At 38.4% G+C, this 21,239-nt stretch overlaps 1 protein-coding gene across 14 annotated transcripts in view; it reads left to right on the top strand.

The window, feature by feature from the left end:
* Positions 1-21,239, top strand: part of Btla (B and T lymphocyte associated) — a 32,809-nt gene extending 11,570 nt beyond the window's left edge. For 5 of the 14 annotated variants that reach the window (XM_087576731.1, XM_087576730.1, XM_087576728.1 and 2 more), the window contains 5 exons: positions 8,567-8,887; positions 12,333-12,368; positions 13,817-13,975; positions 16,013-16,065; positions 18,768-21,237. In XM_087576731.1, coding sequence (XP_087432857.1) covers positions 8,567-8,887; positions 12,333-12,368; positions 13,817-13,975; positions 16,013-16,065; positions 18,768-19,016 — 818 coding nt within the window. In that variant the 3' untranslated portion in view covers positions 19,017-21,237. Of the gene's footprint in view, positions 1-8,566; positions 8,888-12,332; positions 12,369-13,795; positions 13,976-16,012; positions 16,066-18,767 lie in introns of all 14 variants that reach the window. The other 9 variants (XM_087576735.1, XM_087576734.1, XM_087576733.1 and 6 more) reach the window with 5 other exon arrangements.

Raw genomic sequence — 21,239 nt, 5'->3', positions numbered from 1 at the left:
AAAGAGTTAGATAAGCACAGGCCATGTGCCTTATTCAGCAGTTGTTATGGTGGGTTGCAGTGTCACTTATATTGAGCTACTAACATAGATTGGCTCAGTGGTAGAGGTACTTGCTGTCAAATCTGATAACTTGTGTTCAATCCCTAAGACTGACATGGTAAAGGGAGAGAACCAATCTCTCTCTCTCTCTCTCTCTCTCTCTCTCTCTCACACACACACACACACACACACACACACACACACACACACACACTCCAGTGCACATGCACATACACATGTGCATATATGCACTAAATAAATGTAATAGAATATGTTTAAAAACAATACAGGTTGAGAAGGAACATTTGGTGAGTGTTGGAAGGGTAATTCAGTGGTAGGGCACTCACCTAACATCCATGAGTGCCTAGACACTATCCTCAGCACCCTGCTGTCCCCTCCCTTCAAAAGAAGAATATAATAGATAATCTTTTATAAAAACTTATTCTTTTGGACAAAACCTATGGTGAATACATTCCTTAAAATTATACTAATGACATAAACAGCCTTTATAGCCTGAAGAATTCCTATAACTTTCAATAACTATGGAGTTCTTTACAACACTATATACTCAGCTTATTTAAGGATGGCTTGAAAATATTTCCCACGGTTATAGTAATATGAAATGCCCAGAAGGTGTGTGTTTGTGTTTGTCAAGAGTGGGAAAATACAGAGAAAAACTCCCCAAGTTTCAAGAACGTCATTTCTCTCCTGATGGAAATAGAGTACAAATCACTGCTCCTCATGACGCCTGAAAGACAAAAATCAAGTTGAGCTGGTAGGACTCGTTAACATTTTTTGCCTCTTCCCTAATTGCTGTGTTCATCTAATGAACAACCTGGAGTTCACATCCATCATAAATAGTCCATGGTTCCTAAGTCATCAGTAGGAGAAACTCAGGTATTCAGCTTTGAGCTGGATGGTGGGGGCTCATTTCATTTTTGTTTGTGACACTAGAAAAGGAAAGTGAACACTGGGGAACAAGTGGCAGTTTTTTAATCACAGAGATATCTGTCAACCATATCTGGCGCTCGAGATCCAGTGAAGCTCAGTGTAGCAGTGCCATCTCTGTAGCAGACTGTATTGGGAATGTTAGCAAATTTATTGAAGGGAAGTGCAAGTGGACTTCCCTGCGCCTTTCTGACTTAACATACTCTTACTGAGCATCACAAGGAATGACTTTCCCTTGACAACACTTGAAAAATCTCATGCTGGTTTCTGACAGAATGGGAGAGCAGCTCTACTGTCAACACTGTTAAGGTTGGCTTCCCTTCCTGAAAGCTTTGTGATCAAGGTAGAGGACCTAGCATCTATGGAAGTCCAAGATCCACCTGTAACAGGTAGTCAGTGTTCCCCTGACCAGAAGGGTTCTGTGGCTTATCAGTATGAACCATTATTCCTTGGAGTCATTAAACTGTCCAAAACTTTCTGTCATTCACTGGAGATGTTTATATATTTTCTACCAAACTAACAGCCAGAATCACACCCTTGACATATAGAATGGACGAGCAGTTCCATGAAGTGGAATGCATGTGAAGCCTCTGAGCTGGGGGGCAAAGGCAGTGAACAATAGGACAGAAGCATAAGAAGACAGCTGCCCCATAGTTGACACATAATGAAGTATGGAGAGCCAACTTTAAAACAGTCAAAGACAAAGCCTTTTAGTTTGTAGTTTTGGCTGTGTCCATCAAGCCTTGTTGGTCAGTGTAATTCCATAATGTTATTTTTTATATAAAGGAATTACAGCTTCATACAGCATGTTCCTTTTCCATGTCTCTATTTGTTTGCCTGTCACAGATCCCATTCATTCCATATCACTGTTAATCCCATGAAAGCAATTAGGATTAATTTTTCAGAACAGAGGTACTTGGGGAAGACCTTTGAATTTCTATTTTGTCACTGACACTCACTGGCTTTATAGCTTTTGACAATTACGTATGTGCCAGTTTTATAAATCTATATTATTATAAAAATAGAAATGCCTGGTATTTATTGTTGCTAAGTATAATCTGAGTGTGGTGATAAGAACTTTTTCTACACATTCTCATTCACAATAAGTCTTTGGATCACAGCCTGTGCCTTGGAGTAAGCAGTGGACCTGGGCCCAAGTCTTTCTTTCAATACTTGGTGACCTACGACAGGTGGCTCATTTGTTCTCTAATCCAGTTTACTCAACTTAAATAAGAGGACAGTGCTAGTAACTACCTTATAAAATCACCATGGTGATATATTGAAACACTATATGTTTGATTTCTTAGTCAGGATCAGTCAACTTATAAACTGTCAAATTTTATAATGGTGAAAAAATGATAGGAATTCAGTAGAAGATACACTTCAAAATTTTGTTATTTTCCAGACTAACAATACATGTTATGATAGTATTTTGCAATGCTGTAGCCCTACTTAACTGTGTAATCGCTAAGATAAACAACCAATACAGTCCAATACACCATGTCACAAGCTTTTTTTTTTTGGTTAGCTATACTTTAAAATCACATGAGGTTATCACTTAGTTATGAAACAGACTTTATATTGGTTTATTTTGAGTAACTGTAGGCTAATTTATTTTGAATTAGTTTAAGGCAGAATAGGTTAATATATGATGCTTGATAGACTAGGTTTACTAAATTCAATTTGACTTAAAATATTTTTCTAAATTATGATGGATTTATCAAGACATGATTTTACCATAAGCCAAAGATCACTTGTATATATGATACCCCAAAGTGCTTAGCACATAGTAAGAACTTAAGAATTATTTGTCACCCCTCCATTTGCCTGATTTTGTGCTAGAACTGGGAGGTGTGTAATGGCACTTTGATAAGGGAGATTTGGTGCCCTTGTAAGTAACTAGTTATGAGTAAGATGAAGTTCTAGAATTATCTGCCAGACATGGCTTAATTTGCACATCTGCTCTCTTGATAACCTCTCAAGATCTCTGCTTGTTCCACTTTAAGTATCTCTAGAAGAAAAAAAATACCATGGTATTTTAAACCCAAAAAGTTTCAAAATTATTGATAAAAATAAGAGATGTCTGGCTTAATGTCTCTGATAATCATATACAACTAAATTTAAGAGATACTCTAAATTCTTTCTCCAAATGTCATAGTAACTATTAAACATTCTGGACTTAGAAGAAACCATGTTGAAAAAGAAAAAAAAAACAAGAGAAATGTAAATATTTCATATATGACTATAAAGACGTATATGCTTTAAGTGGAAAACTAATAAGTGACTATGACAGTTCTTCCAATTGTCTTACTTGTGGTCTCTACTGTATTTTAAGTGGTGTTGTATGAATTCATACCATGCACTTCCCATGGATCAATGCTTTCAAGGTCCATCTGACAGTGGCCTCAGCTTTCACTGAATTCTTTATTCTTGACACCAAGGCAGAAGGCTGCTTTCAACAGTGAGTCTTTCACAATTACAGTTCTGATTTACACACACACACACACACACACACACACACACACACACACATGCACGCACGCACGCACTTCTTCTCTAGGTACTTCTACAATTTCTGGGAATATCTGACTTATGGAATAGGCTCATTTACCATAAAGTAATACATTTAACCAAAACTGCAAAACATTGAGTGGCTTTTGAATGGAGTGCAGGTCCCCCAGTATAGTCTCAAGTTACTGTGTTTCTAATTTTGTTACTGTGCCAGCTAGCTTATGATGGGAAGATGATTCTTTGATTTTTTTTGATACAGCACCTATAATTTTCTCAAGTGTATGCCCTTATGTCTTGGGATTGTTAATATGCAATTACAAGACTGGTTCATGGACTAGTCTGTGCTGGGTGTAGGCCGCTACCTCAAAGGATTCCTACATGTAGGCCGCTACCTCAAAGGATTCCTACATGTAGGCCGCTACCTCAAAGGATTCCTACATGCCAATTTTCTAGGGAAGATGCAGCTGTGTTCCCAAGTGAGTGTAATTTCTGCACTTCACTATCCCTATCCTTGAAAATAAGCAGACTAGATTATTGAATATTATCTAGAGACCATCTCCTCTGTCCTGATTATGAAGATTATTTTCTACACTTGTAGCCTCTCCAGCATGTTTTCTGAAGCATTCCTTTGTTGTTTATGTATCACAGTATCTCCTGATAGAAGCTAAAGGGATTCTCGGCTAGTATAATACAAATATTAATATGCCATTGATAATAATTTTATTTTTCTAAAACAGTTTACATTTTTATGTTCATCTCTAGCATTGTAACTCAAATTAATCTTTATTCTTTTTTAATTGATTTCACTCAATGAATGAAACCATTTTTGAAGTTTCTACTTGTAAGAAATTTTCAGCGGAGGGTTGGTAACTTTCAGTTGGAATTTGCTTTATAATAGCTGTAATCAAGGCAACATAGTTGGAGCAATCATAGCATAATTTAAGGTATTTTTAAGGAGTGCAGATGGTATTAACTGTGATAACAAGAGGACTAGATTTTTTTAGAAGTGGGGTTTGGCTCAGGTTCCTCCTCTTTTCATGAAATCTTTCTTGAGCAACTCATCCAGAGGTGTTTTCCCCTTTTTGAGGATCAGAAAGATACGAGATTACTTCATGTCTAAGGTTAAAAAAAAGTCTAATGGTAAAATTTTGGTAGAAACCATCATGTGGCAGTAAGATGTCTCCATCTTGAGTATGGGCAGTAAGAAGGTACACTATCCATCCTATCTACTGTTGACGATTGCCATGTAGTATTAGTTCTCAACAATGTCTATGTTGACTGATCCTGATTATGAATCTGTGTATACAGTTCATATGGAATAGAACACACAAGTAGCTTTTGGAAGCCCTTTAAAAAGACTTCTCCATTTCTAAAGGCCCACAAAGAAATATACTGGCAAGTGAAAGCCTGGGGTGGCAGCTATTTTTTTGATCTTACTATACATATTTTCATTTTTTTAACATCAAAAATTCCCTATGGGATATGAATGTTTAAGAAAAACAGTAGGAACAGTAATATAAAGGACAAAGTGAGTAGGCGTTGCCAGATAAGCCAGAGCTAAAACCAGTTGTGATTCTGCCCTCTTCAGAAATGTTTGCTTGAAAAGACACTGCAGTCAAGGGTAGCTGAATGCATCTTGAGTGTCACACAGTTGACTGGTGTATTTTGAGGCAGGCAGAAAAGAATTGTCAATGGGCTTCTCAGATAGAAAATTGGAACTGTGACATCTGACTCTGGGGACCATTCTTGACCCACTAACATCAGTTATAGGCTTTGAGGATAATAATAAGAAGAACCCAGCTTTAGTTACACCCAGAGGGATTGATCTTGAAATTCTGTTCCAGCTGATGTGATCGTCAATCACCCTTATCCTGGGGGAAATAATACTCAGAAGCCACCATGTTTCTATCATCCCATTCCTGGTCAGTGAGGTAGTCAGGGCCAGTCACTACCTCTTCCTGCATGTAATTCATGAGCTCCTCTCAATCGCATAGTCACAGAATACTAAACACGAGCAGTAGGTTCACCTGTGCTGTTAGCATGAGGTAGCCGTTCTCTGGTTGAGCAGGAACCACACCTGTCAAGAGTGGTTCATTCACCAAAAGGGCAGCCCAGCCTCCAGCAACCCATCCCAGCAGCTCATGCCAACTGCTTTGTACTCGGGGACAGTGGTATTGATGTGCATGTTTCTTTTCCATATGAAGGCGAATTCAACAAGGGCAGAGCACATTCCCAATCCCTATAGCCTCTAACAATGAGTATACAAGACTCCTCTCTACCCTGCTTTTGAGCTCAGATGCATTTGAAGGGAAACAGAGTAGTACACAGTAGATTTATTTAGAAAAAGTACTTATCATTATGTAATCGTTTCGTGAATTGAGCAGTAACCTCATTGAGGATGGTAGATATTTGTCCACAACCACTTGTTTTTCAGATGTACTCACGAAAATGAAAAAGGATGTGAACTGACTAAGGTCTCTCAGCCTGAGAGAGGAACAGCCTTTGGAGGCAGGGTTTCACTTGGCCTTTCCACCCTTGGCTTCCTTGCCTTTTGTCACAAATCTGACCACATCAAGTATTGTATAATCAGTGCTTCCTTTTGGTTAGAGGCCTTACCATTTCTCTTCAAGTTTTTGAAAATCCCAGCCTCATAACTTACCTTTTAATTTGCTTTCTGGTTTATTCTAGAAAATTTGAGGCAACTCAACTATGAAGTCCTAAAGGGAAGTTGTTTGCAAATTCAATATAGTTTTAAATAAGTCAGTAATCAGAGATGCTAAAAGTTCTCTGCATGCTTCTAGTCACCGCTTGACTCCTGAAAATTCAATCAAATTTCAGTTATTTTATGCAAGAGTTGATGAGATCTGGGGACAGTTACAGTGAGGATTTATTAAGTGTTAGGAAGCATTTAAAATAAGGCCGCAAGCATTCTTCATTTTTAATGGAAGCTTTGACTCTAATCTCATTTAGGCATCATTATAGCTCATGATTCCATAAATCTCTTCAGAAAAAATACTCAAGGATGAAAGTTAGTGAGGAGGCAGAGTAGGTAAAAAGAATAGTTCAATCAAAGGCATGGTGGAGCACACCTCTGATTCCATCACTAGGCATTGGAGGCAATTGGATCTGGGAGTTTGAGGTCAGCCTTGTCTATATAGTGAATTCCAGAATGGTCAGGACTACAGTGAGACCCTGTCTTAAAAATTCAAACCAAAACAACAAAAGAAACCAGGAAAGAATCATAAAGGTGGAAGAAAAAAACAGAGCTACTTTAAGATCCTGTGCTTAGCCTTATGTTTAATATGAAAAGAGAAGGACAACTGTGCCACAAAAGACTAAATAAAAAGGAATCTTCACCTATCTTGCTTATTTTGTTTCACCAGCTAAGGGAATCCAATCCAGTAATTTCTAGATGCTTAAGATATATGTTATATGATGTAACTGATACCCAGAAGCTTCTAAAGTTGGTCATGAACATGCCTTTTCCTCTAGTCCTTTCATGGGTGGGTCTCAAAAGGAGCAATGAAGTCCTTCAGTTAGGAGAATGAACCCTTACAAATGACCGTATCCTGAGCAACTGAGCCTTGAACCTTTGAAGCCAGTCTCCGTTTTGAAGTAATAATGCTGGTTGAATCTTTTGTAGACCAAATTGCATACTTGTTTGTTTCAAGAAAGGGGTGTAATTAAGCGTAATTTTAAGTTTTATGATTTCTTGTTTTTCATATAACACAATTATAGGTTAATTGTCAAATAGTAATGAAATTGTAAGAGCTATGTGTAAAGTGAGGTAAATTTGGCATCTTACATTGTCTATCTTTTCTGCTTAAAGAAAACCTTTTTATTTATGTGTGTTGGCTTTAGGTTTACCTTGATGTGTTTTCAAGGTAAAGGATAATAAGTTAATGATAAAAAGTAATTTTGTAAGTTAATGATAGAATAGCTTATTCAATGACATAGAATTTCAGGAGAACAATAACCTACAGAATCAACTAAGCTCATATGGTCTCATAGAGAATGCAGAAGAAATCACCTGACATGAATGGGTCTGTGGTAGGCCCTCTGCATATATGTTATGATTGTTTAGCTTGGGATTTTTGTTGGGCTCCTAACACTAGAAGTGAGGGTGTCTCTGACCCTTTTACCTGCTCTTGGGCCCCTTTTGTCCTACTGAGTTGCCTCATTCAGCCTTGATATGAGGATTTGTTCCCAGTCTTATTGTATCTTGCTATGCATATATGGTGGATGTCTCTGGGAGGTCTGTTCTTTTCTGAAGGGAAAGGGAAGAGGAGTGAATCTAGGGGAGACATATGGGGGTAGAAGGAGCGGAGGAAGGGAAACAGTGGTCAGGATATATGAGAGAAGAATAAAGAACAAATTTAAAATTCAATTACAAATAAAACAAAGCGAAGAAAGAAAAAAGAAAGAAAGAAAAGAAAAACAAAGAAAATAACCAAGTACTATGGGGAAGTAAAATAATTCCTTAGTGTACTGTAGTACACTTCAGTACTTAGTGTACTGAAATGCTGGTATTAGAAAATGTGATTACAAGCTAAGAAGTAACAAAACAATGCTAGTAAATTACACAGTGAAGGCCTCATTATGACTTTAAACTCTCAATTTTCCTAATTATTAGCCTATAATCATGGGCATTCTCTTATTCAACCTCATCTGTAAAACAGAATTTATATTATATTTTTGGAAAGGAAATTTATTTTGCTTGCTTGCTTGTTTGTTTGTTTGAAGCAGTGTTTCTCTATATATCCCTGCCTGTTTTAGAACTATTCTGTAGACCAGGCTGGCCTTGAACTCAGAGATCTGTCTGTCTGTGCCTCCAGAATACTGGGATTAAAGGGATACACCACCATCACCCAGTAACATAATTTATTTTTAAGGCAAATATTTATTATGTGCCAGCTGTGCGCCACACAGGAATACTGAAGGTAAAGTATAGAAAAAGAAGAAAATTATGGAATTATGCACGAGAAAAACTTTGGTGGAAATTATTGCAGTGGTATTTATGGTTCTTCTGAGAGAGAGCACTGATTCCAGTTTTGCTTTTGTGTTTTAGGTGAAGAATGCAGAGTGCAACTTAAAATTAAGAGGAATTCTAGCCGCTCTGCCTGGACAGGAGAGTTATTTAAAATTGAATGTCCTGTGACATACTGTGTTCACAGACCTAATGTGACTTGGTGTAAGCACAATGGAACAAGATGTGTACCCCTTGAGGTTGGACCCCAGCTGCACACTAGTTGGGTTGAAAATGACCAGGCTTCAGCTTTTGTTCTCTATTTTGAACCAATACATCTCAGTGATGACGGGGTATATACCTGTTCTGCGAACTTGAATTCTGAGGTTATTAATAGCCACTCAGTAGTCATCCATGTGACAGGTAAGTGATCTACCCCAGACCATCTCTAGCTTTGTATAAAATCATGTTTCTGTGAAAGAGATAATTCAGACTTTCAGGTGCTTCACTTGTGTCACATCCGCAATCCACCACATCTCTCAGATTAGGACAGTCATGAGCAAATAAAGTAGGAGACAGGACTATGAGGTCAAGATCAGTAGAAGAAAAATAACAGAAGTCGCTGGTCTTTTGGGATACAGGATTTACCTGTGTAACCCTGGCTGTTCTGGAACTCACTTTGTAGACCGGGCTGGCCTTGAACTTAGAGATCTGTCTACTTCTGCCTCCTGAGTTCTTGGATTAAAACCATGCATCAACAAACCAGGTGAAGTTATTGACTATTTTGCCTTTAGAGATTAAAACATTTTTTAAAAGAATTATTTATTTGTTCTATGTATATGAGTACACTGTCACTGTCTTCAGATGCACCAGAATAAGGCATCGGATCCCATTACAGATGGCTGTGAGCTACCATGTAGTTGCTGGGAATTGAACTCAGTACGTCTTGAAGAACAGTCAGTGCTCTTAAGTGCTGAGTCATCTCTCCAGCCCCCGAGATTATTTGACAAGTTCAAAAATAGATCACAAGTATTATTTTCGGTTTTGTATTGGCTTTTATTTTATTTTTCTGTTGTTGACTTTTATTGATTAGAATTTGTAGAAGTTATGTTTGGATGCTCTGACAGGCACACACGTTTTAAAAGTACTAATTCATACTTTGCCCATAGGACAACTTGCATGTTTTGATTCCTTGTTCCATAGAACTTTCCAGGACCTCCCATTCCCTGAGTCTTTCAATTTGTTCTAGGAGTGAAGGCAAGACAGGCAGGTAGTAAGGTAGGGACACTCAAGGTGAACAAAAGACAGACAAGTAAAAATGGAAAGGCAGGAGTAATAGAGGGTAGAGGACAATCAGTTTATGGGCATCTTTCAATAATACTATCCTCCCTGCTGAGACACTGGTTCCCTAAGAGTGGGAACTTCCATTCATCATTGAGCCTGAAGCTCTAGCCAGAAAAAAATTGTCAAGAATAAGAAATAAAAGGTACTGAAAATGGAATTAGAGTAAAAGCATCTCTTTTCATGGGTGAAATGACCTTATATTTAGAAAAATGCATAAAACTACTAACATTAATTAATATTTGAGTTCAGCAAAGTTTTAGAAAAATCTATCAACACATAAGTATTAACGGGTTCTATGTGCTAGCAATGGATAATCTGAAAAGGTTGTTAAGTAAACAATTCCACTTATAACAAATTAGAACCTACAAGGTACTAATAAGCAACAGACTAGTAGACAGAACCAATAAAGCATGATAAACAAAGAAATTAAAGAATATGTAAAAATACTCTATTGTCATCAGTTTGGAAGACTTACTATTATGGAGATGACAGTCCCCAAGATCCAATATCATCTCCATCAATCCATACTTCTGAAAACTTTTAAAAGAGATGTAAGAGCTGATTCTGAAATTCACATCATATTGTAATAGACCAGAGTAGTCAAAATAATCTTGATAAAGAAGAGAGTTGGAAGACCTATTTCAAGACTTATTATTAAAATATAGCTATTTAAATACTGTGGTGAGATCAACATAGTAGAATTCATAGTCTAGGATAAAATTCTGTACATGATAAATACATTTTTTACATTATTTTTATTTTCTGTGTGTGGGTATTTTAGTCTGCATATATGCCTATGTACCGTGTATATACCTGGTGCTGGTGGGACTGGAGTTATAGATGTTTTTGATCTTCACGTGAGTTCTTGAAATTGAATCTGGGTCCTCTGGATGAACAGACACTGCTCTTGATCACTCTTGATCTCTATAGCTCCTCAATCACATTTTTGTTTATTTTTGTTTTGCTTTGTTTGTGTTTTGAGACAGGGTTTCACTGTATAGTCTTGGCTGGCCTAAAGTGAGGGTGTAGACTATGCTAAACTTCAGTCCTGCTTTCCATTGCCTCATCTATGTACATTTATACTCACGTGTACATATACGTGTCTGTACACATGTGTACATGAAGGCCAGAGGTTGACATCTGGTGTCTTTCTCACTTGTTCTTCCTCTGACTTTTTGGAGACAAAGTCTCTCAGTGAACTTGGGACTCAACTGAATGGTTAGGCTGGCTAGTGACTGCCCCACGATGCTCCAGTTACTCCTTCTTCTGTACTGGATTACAGACAGGAATAGTCCTGTTTTGTCTCTTATGTGGATACTGAAGACCAATGCAGGTCTTCAAGATCACACATGTGACCCATCTCCCCAGGTCCAACCTTGTCACATCTCTATCATCATCCCTTTACACCACTGTCATCCATTTCAGAATATCCATTTTTATCTGTCACAGCTATACTTTTCCTTTCAAACCCAGCTTATTGCCCACCTTCTCTATGAAGCCTCCAGGATTACCCTCATGCACTTAGACTACAAACAGCCTGTTTATTTGCTTACTGTTTAAGGTCATTTATCACACATTTCCTTTCCCCATTGCATTATACAAAGATAAGTCAAATTCCATAAAAAAATTATAGTGCCTTACAACATAGAAATCATGTCTTTCTTTTTAGGTTGTTTTTCTTTGGTAGAAGTCAAATAATTTCCTTTTAGAATTAGTTTAAATTTTAGCTGGATATGTAGAATCTTTTTAGGAAAACAGTGATTACCAGGAAAGAGTTAAAATATTTCCTTTGTTTTTGAACCTGAGAGTGCTAAGGGAACTGCTGATGAAATGAGGAAAGTAATATGTCCTGAAACTATGCCCATGCTTGTAATCAGTACATTTTGGAGATATGATACGTGTGTTTTGCCCCCCACCCCTTGAAATTTCTTTTTGAGGTGATATTGGGAATGTCCCTATCTTTGCATATGACTCTTGCAAATAAGAATATATAAATACATATGCTTCTCAGTTGTCTCAGGTCAGTTTCTGATCAGTGACAGTGGGTGCAGAGAGATGAGCGTTGAGTGAGTAGGTAGGAAGTAGGAGAGCCACCATGTTTGTTTCAGAATCTGTACCTGGAATGCCACTCAGAGCATCTTTTCCCTGTGGCCATCCATATTCTCTTGGAGCACTTGCTGGTTGCATATTATGTTATGTTGTAGGTGGCAGAGATCACACATGTTCTGTGTGTCTTTATATTTAAGGGATGAGGATGAGAGGGCCAAGGTTCAGATGAAGGTTGTACTTTGTTGATAGTAGTCCTTCCTTAGGCTTGAAAAGAACTCATTTGCTTTGTGTACCATGATCTCAAGGTGAAGATCTGTGAATTGTGCAAACTGAACTTGGCCTTGATTGTTGGCTTCTCTGTTGTTGTGCCAATACTAGAGTCCTTTTTAATTTGCCCCGACTTTGAGGTAACTTTGAGTACCACCTGTGGGTTTTCTCAAGCCATTTTAATACTCAAGCTTGTTTTCTATTTCAGAAAGGACTCAAAACTGTTCAGAACACCCTCTAATAAGTAAGTATCAAGTCAATCAAAATTAGCAAGATAAATAGTGGAAATAAGGTCTTCTTAAATGAGTTTGTTTGTATTAGATTATTAGATTATTGTTTGCCATCCAACTGCCTCCCCCAGGACAGCTGTGCTTGCCGTTGGCTGCTTGCCAAGCTAAAGAGCAGCTGCAGTGCACTCACCACCACGCTGTATCACTACACTAGATGCCCATTGTATCCCTCGCCCCATTTCCCCTGATTGTTCTCATCCTCAAAGAAAGGATCTAGGAGGAAATCACTCATGTAATCCAACACTTTACTTCACTGCTTTGGATACTATGGTAACTGAAATCCCCAAGCAAAATACATCATATCTCAGAATAAATGCACATAAAAAGCAGTTTCACAAAATCCACAGATAATTGGGTTGTTTGAATTCTGTGCTATGGTAATGGAGGGGTATCCTGTGTGATTCAAGGAGTTTATCAAGCCCCTGGGCTCTCCTCACTAGAGGTAGATAAATCTTCCACCTTGTGATACCAGCAATGTCTCCAGAAACTACCATGTTTCTAGGGGATGAGGAATTTTCTGAATGAGAACCATTTCAGTAGCCTGTATCCAGATATTCTCCAGCTTTTTAAAAAATGTAAAGCATAAGCTTTTTAAAAAAGATTTATTTATTTATTTATTTATTTATTTATTTATTTATTTATTTATATGAGTACACTGTAGCTGTCTTCGGGCACACCAGAAGAGGGCATCAGATCTTATTTACAGATGGTTGTGAGCCACTATGTGGTTGCTGGGAATTGAACTCAGGACCTCTGGAAGAGCAGTCAGTGCTCTTAACCTCTGAGCCATCTCTCCAGTTCATTCAGTTTATTTTTGTATCATTAAAAAAAAATCCACTATCTTTGATTCACTGAGGTGTGGATAAAAACCTCTAAGTTTCGGCCAACCTTGATCATACAGCAGCCTGGTGATTGTTGACACTGAAATGAGCACTGTCGAGAGGTCAAGCAAAGCATCCTTGGCAGAAGTGAAAGTATTTGTTGTTTGGAGATAATAGCTTATGAGAGGAAGCAAAAGTACAGCATCAGAAAACTGTCTGAGGTGTGTCCCCACCACCATCCATAAGCTATCTAACTTTGGACAATTTTTGGAGCAGTAGCATTCCTCTCAAGTTATAAAACCACATAAAGAAAATGGCTTCCTGAGGTACTGAAATAAATATATAAACGAACAGGCTTTGCATTGTGGTTTGTTAGAACCATCATGGAGATCTTTATGCAAATGATTCATCCAAGAAGAATGTAAGATCATCACAAAAGACTAGCAATAGAAGGTTGAAGGTCCTAGGACCACCAAAGGAGAAATTAGGGCTTAGCCTGTAAGTTCCATCATTTGAATCACAACAATACAAGGGATGTTGCCAACTCTAACGTTTCTCAGACTTTTTTTAACTGTATTCAGCAGCATCTGACATCCCAAATGCTACCAATGCCTCAGGACCATCTACCATGGAAGAGAGGCCAGGCAGGACCTGGCTGCTTTACGCCTTGCTTCCCTTGGGGACATCGCTTCTGCTCCTTGCCTGTGTCTGCCTGCTCTGCTTTCTGAGAAGGATCCAAGGTGGGTTGCAATTTCCCTTTGCCCTTTATGCCACACAATTGGAGTTCCTTTTTCTAGGTCCAATACATTTTTAGCTGGTTATTGTTTTCTTTCTGGCTAGAAATGCCCGGGGAACTACTGGTTTCCAACAGAAAACTGAGTGGATTGATTTAGGCTCCCACCAGACATGGTCAAGCATACTTACCACACCGCAGTGCTAGACTAGGGTTGTGGCTAAGCATACTCCGGGCTGGAACTTTCTCATTCTATACACACCGATTTTAACTGTGTACAGAAGGCATTCTCCTAAAGTTTAGCCAAGTCAAAGGACAGGTTGCAGTCATCTCTGGAATCAACATGTCTAATCTGAGTTATTTGGTTTGAACCTTTTCCACACTATACCACATAATTTCAGTGCTGCACACCCTGTCTAAATAAAGAATCACTGTCCCCAGAAGGAAGTCATATGTGGATATGGTTTCAGTTGCTATCAAAAACATACGATTGAGTCAGTTTTTTACTCAATGGCACTGCATTTGAGAATGGGACTTGTCTGTAATGAGAGATATGATATATTTTTTAATTGTTTTATTTATTTATGCTCCAAATGTTGGCCCACTTCCTGGTAACCCTCCAAGAGTTCCGGTTAGAGATGTAATATTTTGAAAACAGCTTGTTTTTCATTTTGAAGCTGTGTCTTCTTTGTCACCACTGAGCAGTTAAACTCAGCAAGAGAGGCATGTTGATCTGGTCCATCTATATTCTCTACTTCTCTGTTCTTCTGGTCTTCCCCTCCCCTTTCTACAATATCAGTTTCCACAATGTAGCTGTAGAAATTGGGCCAGACAAAGCATCCCTTATTTGGCTGCTACAAGAAAATGCTCTGTCTGTGCCAAAGTGCTCCTAGTGTTTTGAAGTAAGTGTTTTTGGATCCCAGAGCTGTCTTATAGCTAAGGAGTTTTTCTGCATCTGTAACTATGAAGCTCTTTCCATGGTCTTTTTGCAGCTTCATATTTCCTAGGGCTGCTAGAACATCTCTCTAAATGTCGAACAAGAAACTGGGATAATCGAGGGGCTGGGGATTTAGCTCAGTGGTAGAGTGCTTACCTAGGAAGCGCAAGGCCCTGGGTTCGGTCCCCAGCTCCGAAAAAAAAGAACCCAAAAAAAAAAAAAAAAAGAAAGAAACTGGGATAATCTTTATTGGCCATCATACCTAACGGAAAGTGGGAGCATGCATATGTGAAATTTTTATATTTTTATTTGTTGAGAATTTTCATTCATGCATACAGTGTTTTTGATATTATTCACCCTACTCATTTTCTGTAATCCCTCCTGAAGCCCCTATGCCCCTCCCCAATTTCATGTTCTTTTAAAAATATATTATAATCTGCTGAGTCCAATTTCTATTGCTCATATGCATATGACTGTTGAGGTTTATTGGGAGATTATATTTATAGTACCACAGATGACAACCCTAAAAGAATTGACCTCTGTTCCCTTTCAGCCATCAAGTTATAAGCTAAGGGTTACAGGGCTCATTTACTGGGATACTGGCTGGCTTAATCTTGCACAGGTCTGGGCAAGAAATAACAGGTGTTAGGAGTTAGTAGGTACAACAGTGTAGTCATGCCCAAAATATAATTTCTCCTCCAGTCTTCTCCAACCTCTGGCTCCTACAGTCTTTCCTCAGTATTACCCGAGTCTTGGGGGAAGGAAGTATGATATATGTCTCATATATCACAGAGTGAACAGAAGCACTTTTAGCATTGGTTTAAGCAGTGACTACAAACCGTTTGAAACCATTTTTCTAGGTCCTACTTCTTCCTCTTATGTGAAGACTGTGAGGTGAAGTAGGAAGTGAGGGAGGGAAGTGGGCATGTGTATGTGCACACAGTGAGATGCACATGGTACATGCGAGCCAAGACAGTTCTCGAGGGAGAGCTAAGAGCATGACTGCTAACATGCAGTGTGGTGGGCAGTGAGGAAGATAGTCCACCTTGCTTTCTTAACACCCTTTGATTACCTTTTTTTTCTCTCTTTCTCTCCTCAATCTTCCAGGGAAAGAAAAGAAGCCTTCTGACTTAGCAGGAAGAGAAAGGGAAACTAACTTGGTATGTTTGAAATATCTGTTAAGACAAACACACTTTTGTATTATACCATATGTACTTTTTCAGTAAGTTTATATAATATTACACACACATACACACACACACACACACACACACACACACACACACACACACACACACCTTTTCATATCAGCCGTGATTGCCTGCATAATTCTTGTGTAAGATAGGGTCATAAACATCTTGTTACGGAGTGGGGAGAAACTAACAGGACAGTTAATAACTCATGGGGATTGAGGGCCATTTTCAGTGTAATCACAGTATATAAACCCTCACCTACTCTATTGTAAGCAACCAAAATGAAATCCATTAGGGGAATAACCATCAAAATAGAAAGGGAATTAGCTGGGAAGAGGAAGGGTTGGGGAAGGTTGGGAAGGGAACAAGAGAGAGCACTGGAGGGTGAACACAAAAAATTCTGTTCTATACATGTATGCCATATTAAAACATTATTATGTGTAATTACTACATACTAATGAAACATAAAAATTAACAAAAAAGTTCAGAGTTCTGATCTTATATCAAAATACTCACTTTAGGGGAGTGGTTCTCAACCTTCCTAATGCTGTGACCATTTAATACAGTTACTCATATCAGGGTAATCCTCAACATGACCCTCAATAAAATTATTTTCACTGCTACTTCATAACTGTAATTTTTCTACTGTTATGAATCGTAATATCAATATTTTGGAAGTAGAGTTTTGCCAAAGAGATCTTGACCCACAAGTTGATAACAGTTATTCTAACAGAATAAAAATAGTTGTATAGTAAAGTTCACTCAGACATAATACAGTTACCCCCACAAATATGTATCTTTAAGTTTTTAAAACTCATTTTTAATGATTGTTCTTAAATACTTTAATCTCCTTTTTAGCCCATCACTCAACAGAGGTAATGGAAAAGAAAAGGTATGGGGGAAATAGACTTGTTTTAAAAAGGTTTTTTTTAGAACAATTCTGTCTATGTTCTGAAATTGACAATTCAATTCACAGGTCAACAGTAGCAGTTCAGTACACTCACAAGCACTTCACAGATACACTAGCAGTCCAGTTTGGTAGAGTCAGGTTAGCAACATAGATGACACTGCCTAACAGAGACAGCCAGGCCTCTGCCTCAGCTTGAGTCAGCTGGAGAGACCAGGAGGAATGCTAGCAGGTCTCAGCTATGCCTCTCTTAGGGAAGCAAAGATGAGCAAAGACACCAGACCCACAGCATTACATAGTTCGTTCTATAAGTAAGCCAAACTCAGCCTCCATCACTGCCTATCACGTTCTATTTATACCCTCTAAACATCCTATGTCTTCTATGGGTCTTGTCTTAGCACATGTCTTGCCTCAGCATGTGTCTTGTCTCACTGAGTAAGTTTATCTCAGCTGACATCCCTCTGTCAAGTCAGTCCAAGTCTGCAGAAGTAACAAGGAACTATAGCACACCACCAGGAGATTTTTTGACGTGTTTCTCTCTATGGAGTCCTGAAAAATGTAACCCAACTACACAACATAAGGCAAACCAATACATACATACATACACACACATGTTGTTAGCAAAGAATATTTTATCACGTGTCTTTTCATGTGCTTACTTTAGCAGAACATCTGTTATCTTGTGTCTGCTTTAGCTAAACATTCCTTCACCAGTCTGCCTTAGTCCTTTACCTATGTTCACTTCAATTAAATGTTCCTTCACATGTTTTTCTCAACAAAATGCCATCCAACCAACTTTCCAAAGAACCCTTAAATTTTCAACACACACACACACACACACACACACACACACACACGAACGCACCTACCTACATACAAGTTCCACATCCCCCAACATCCGCACATGAAAGTTGAAAATCTTATTATTAATACAACATCAGCATTTTTACCATCTGCACTCTGTTTATAACCAGGAATAGCAATAAAAAACTGAAAAGAGAGAGGAAAAAGAAAACATTGGGATTCACTTTAGTTTCCACAAATTCCCTTCTTGCTCATAGAATTAGGTCTCTGACACCATTTGAAAGTATGATGATTCGAAATAACAACTAGGATAATATTTAGAACCTCATCGAAACTTTGGTCTTTCAAAATTGGTATCCATCCATTTTATAATTTAGTTTTAGTTCTCATAGCATATTAACGTGTCTTGGGTGACCCACCAATGCTCCTGTTCTGGGTCTCCTGGGAAGGTCTCAGGTCTTTTGGCCGGGTTCTTCACCTTTTGTTATTTTATATCCCATATGCCAAATGTGTTATAAATTGCCTGAAGTTCTCATAGGATTATTTTTCTTTTCCTGTGAACTTGGATTGTGGTTTGTCCGTTGAATGAGCTTTGCATGTATGTACTGTGACCTCCAATAACCCATGATAAAGTCTAAAACAATTGTTTGGGATGGCCATAGTAGACCTCAGCTATTTGGCCTTTGGAGCTCAATGGTCAAATCCTGCCTAACACTCATATGGACCTGGATATAATATTTTAAAAAAACAAAACCAAACAAACAAATAAACAAGCAAACCAAAGCCAACATTTTCACCCTTTGATAATACAAAGTTTAAGTGTAGATAGGAAGTGGTTTATGTGAGGGACAATAGATTGTCTCTCTCAATATGCATGACACAATGTAGCCTTTCCCTCATGGTCCAGTAATGACTGCTTTGTCACATCTTTATGTGGTACATCTCTTTTCTCTTATAGGTTGATATTCCAGTGAGTTCCAGGACAAACTCCCAAATACTGACATCAGAAACTGGAATTTATGACAATGACCCCTGGTCCAGTAGGCTGGGAGAATCTGAATCAACCATTAGCTCACAATTGGAGGGAAACAAACAGGGCATTGTTTATGCCTCTCTGAACCATTGTGTTATTGGAAGGACCCCAAGACAGGCAAGCAAGATTCAGGAGGCACCCACAGAATATGCATCCATTTGTGTGAGAAGTTAAACCGGCCGCTGACCCAGTCGGTGGGCACTGCACGAGTGCATGTCAATACCTCAGTCTGTCAAATAACCTTCAACCTGGGAATTTTCAATTAAGATGCCTTGTGCTGGTGCTGTGTCTTAAAGGTCCATGAAATATTTAGTTAAAATTTCTCTGAAAACCTGAAGAGTTTTGTACAAGAGCCTTGAACAACAGACTCTTCTTTGGGAAAACTCATATTACAAATAGCTAAATAATAGGATAGTTAAAATTGATCATGTCTTACCCAATGTGTGAATTCAATATTTTCTTTGGAACTACCACGGAGACTTACAGGGAAGAAAGAAGAGTGTTATTTGGATCTGTTCACTACACAGTCTAGAAAAAGAATGGTCCAATTTGACTAATCATAAATACAGAAATGATTGTATGTTCTCAGTCTGTCATAAGGAGACAATTTCCCATGCCCATCTATAGATAGTGTTTTATAATTTTTTAATGGAAAAGAAAGTTATCTTGGACTCAATTCAGTAAAAGATTAGAAAGGGTAATTAGTACAATGCAGATATAGAATATGTCAAATAGATGTGGGGTCAAGCTTTATTATCCCCACCGATGAGATGTTCATCTTCACCCGGCTTGATTGAGAAAGTAAGGTAGTAAAGGGTTCATCAGTATATATGAGTGCATTTGTAATCAAGGAATGTACATGAATGTGATTCAATGCTGCTGAACTAATACAGATGGGTCTATGAACAAGAGTCTATGAGCATAGATATTATCAATTGAGACTGAACTTTTAACCCACTTTTTGTTTTACCTGAGAACACACTCAAAGGACAATTTATGAAAGGAACATCTGGAATATTGAGTTGATCAGTAGGGGTTGGCATACAATCATGAACGTCTGTTTCTTGATTCTTATGAAGTGAGTCAGGATGAAGCATTTGTAATGAGGTACGGCATATGGAGATCATTCAGGTTTAAATTCTGACATTGCAGCTGCTCAGGAAGATGATTAAAATTTTCAGGTGTTCTGAATTTTCAGATTGAGTCTAATTACTTAAAAATAGCTCAGACTTTTATTCATCAGCTTGAGGCTTGAGTTCTCAGACCCCGAAATATGTCGTAGTCTTAGTATACAGCCGATTGTGGCATGAGTTTGAAGCCACTGGATCAAACACGTGAACTATTGAATGAGTGAATGTGGTCTATGTAATTGCATGCATATATGCGGGTGTGCCTGTGTGTGTGTGTGCTAGCATGCAAATGCAAGATGTGACTTCCGGAAATGAGACAAGAGAAACGAGTTGTATTGCCATTCTATTTTTAGTCTGCTTAGAAGGTGCAAAGCACTGAGGGAAATTAGTCATTTGTAGAAAATACATGTGGAATGGTGAGAATGGGAGGGAGGTGAGAATGGGAGGGAGTTGAGAATGTGTCCATAAAAAGGGAATAAAGAGGCCTAACTACACAGCTTTTTTTTTCACCTCCTGCTCACCTCAGGTTTCAGTTCTCTAAATTTGAGACAACGGTGTTTTCAGACACTGTTGTAACCAATTCTAGTGAAGGTTGTTCAGGCAGGTGCACTTGTGGGAATTTATGCAAAAAGGACCTCAGAATAGCTGCTCATCCTCAAAATAGAAACAGGAAGTGTGGGAGGGAGATGAGTACTGCACTCTGTTGACAGGCAACTTATACAATTCTTTCAGGATTTTCTCTGATTTTAAAAACAAAATACTTCTACCTAGCTTAAAACAATCTTTTAAAAACTTTGTGTGTGCATGTATATTTGGGTATACATGTATGCATGTGTGTGGTGTATGCACATGTATGTACAGGAGCCAGAAGCCAAAGTCAGGCACCCTTTTCTATTGCTCTCCACTCTATTCTGTTAAGAAAAGGTCTCTCATTGAACCTGGAGCTAGGCTAGTGGGCAGCAAGCCAGTGATGGATCCTCCTGTCCCTGTCCCCCACTCCCCCACTGCTAGGGATCTATTTGCTCATGTTCAACTTTTTACAAGGATGTGGAGAACGCAAACTCGGGTCCTCATGCTTGCACAACAAGCATGCTCGCTTGCTAAGCATGTTCTTAATATGTTTTACAATGAAAGACACTGCTCGGGGATTTCACCTCCATGAATGATCAGTTCTGTTTGAACCTTGTTTGTCAATCACATATCATTTATGCTCTTATTCCTGCTTAGTACATATGTGTATCTCCTCAAATAAATACGTTCCAGTATT

This window comes from Rattus norvegicus, chromosome 11 (assembly GCF_021556685.1).
Source record: "Rattus norvegicus strain SHRSP/BbbUtx chromosome 11, alternate assembly SHRSP_T2T, whole genome shotgun sequence".
NCBI lineage: Eukaryota > Metazoa > Chordata > Mammalia > Rodentia > Muridae > Rattus > Rattus norvegicus.
Note: the sequence above shows the minus strand (reverse complement) of the source record. Positions and strands in the feature narration are given on the sequence as shown.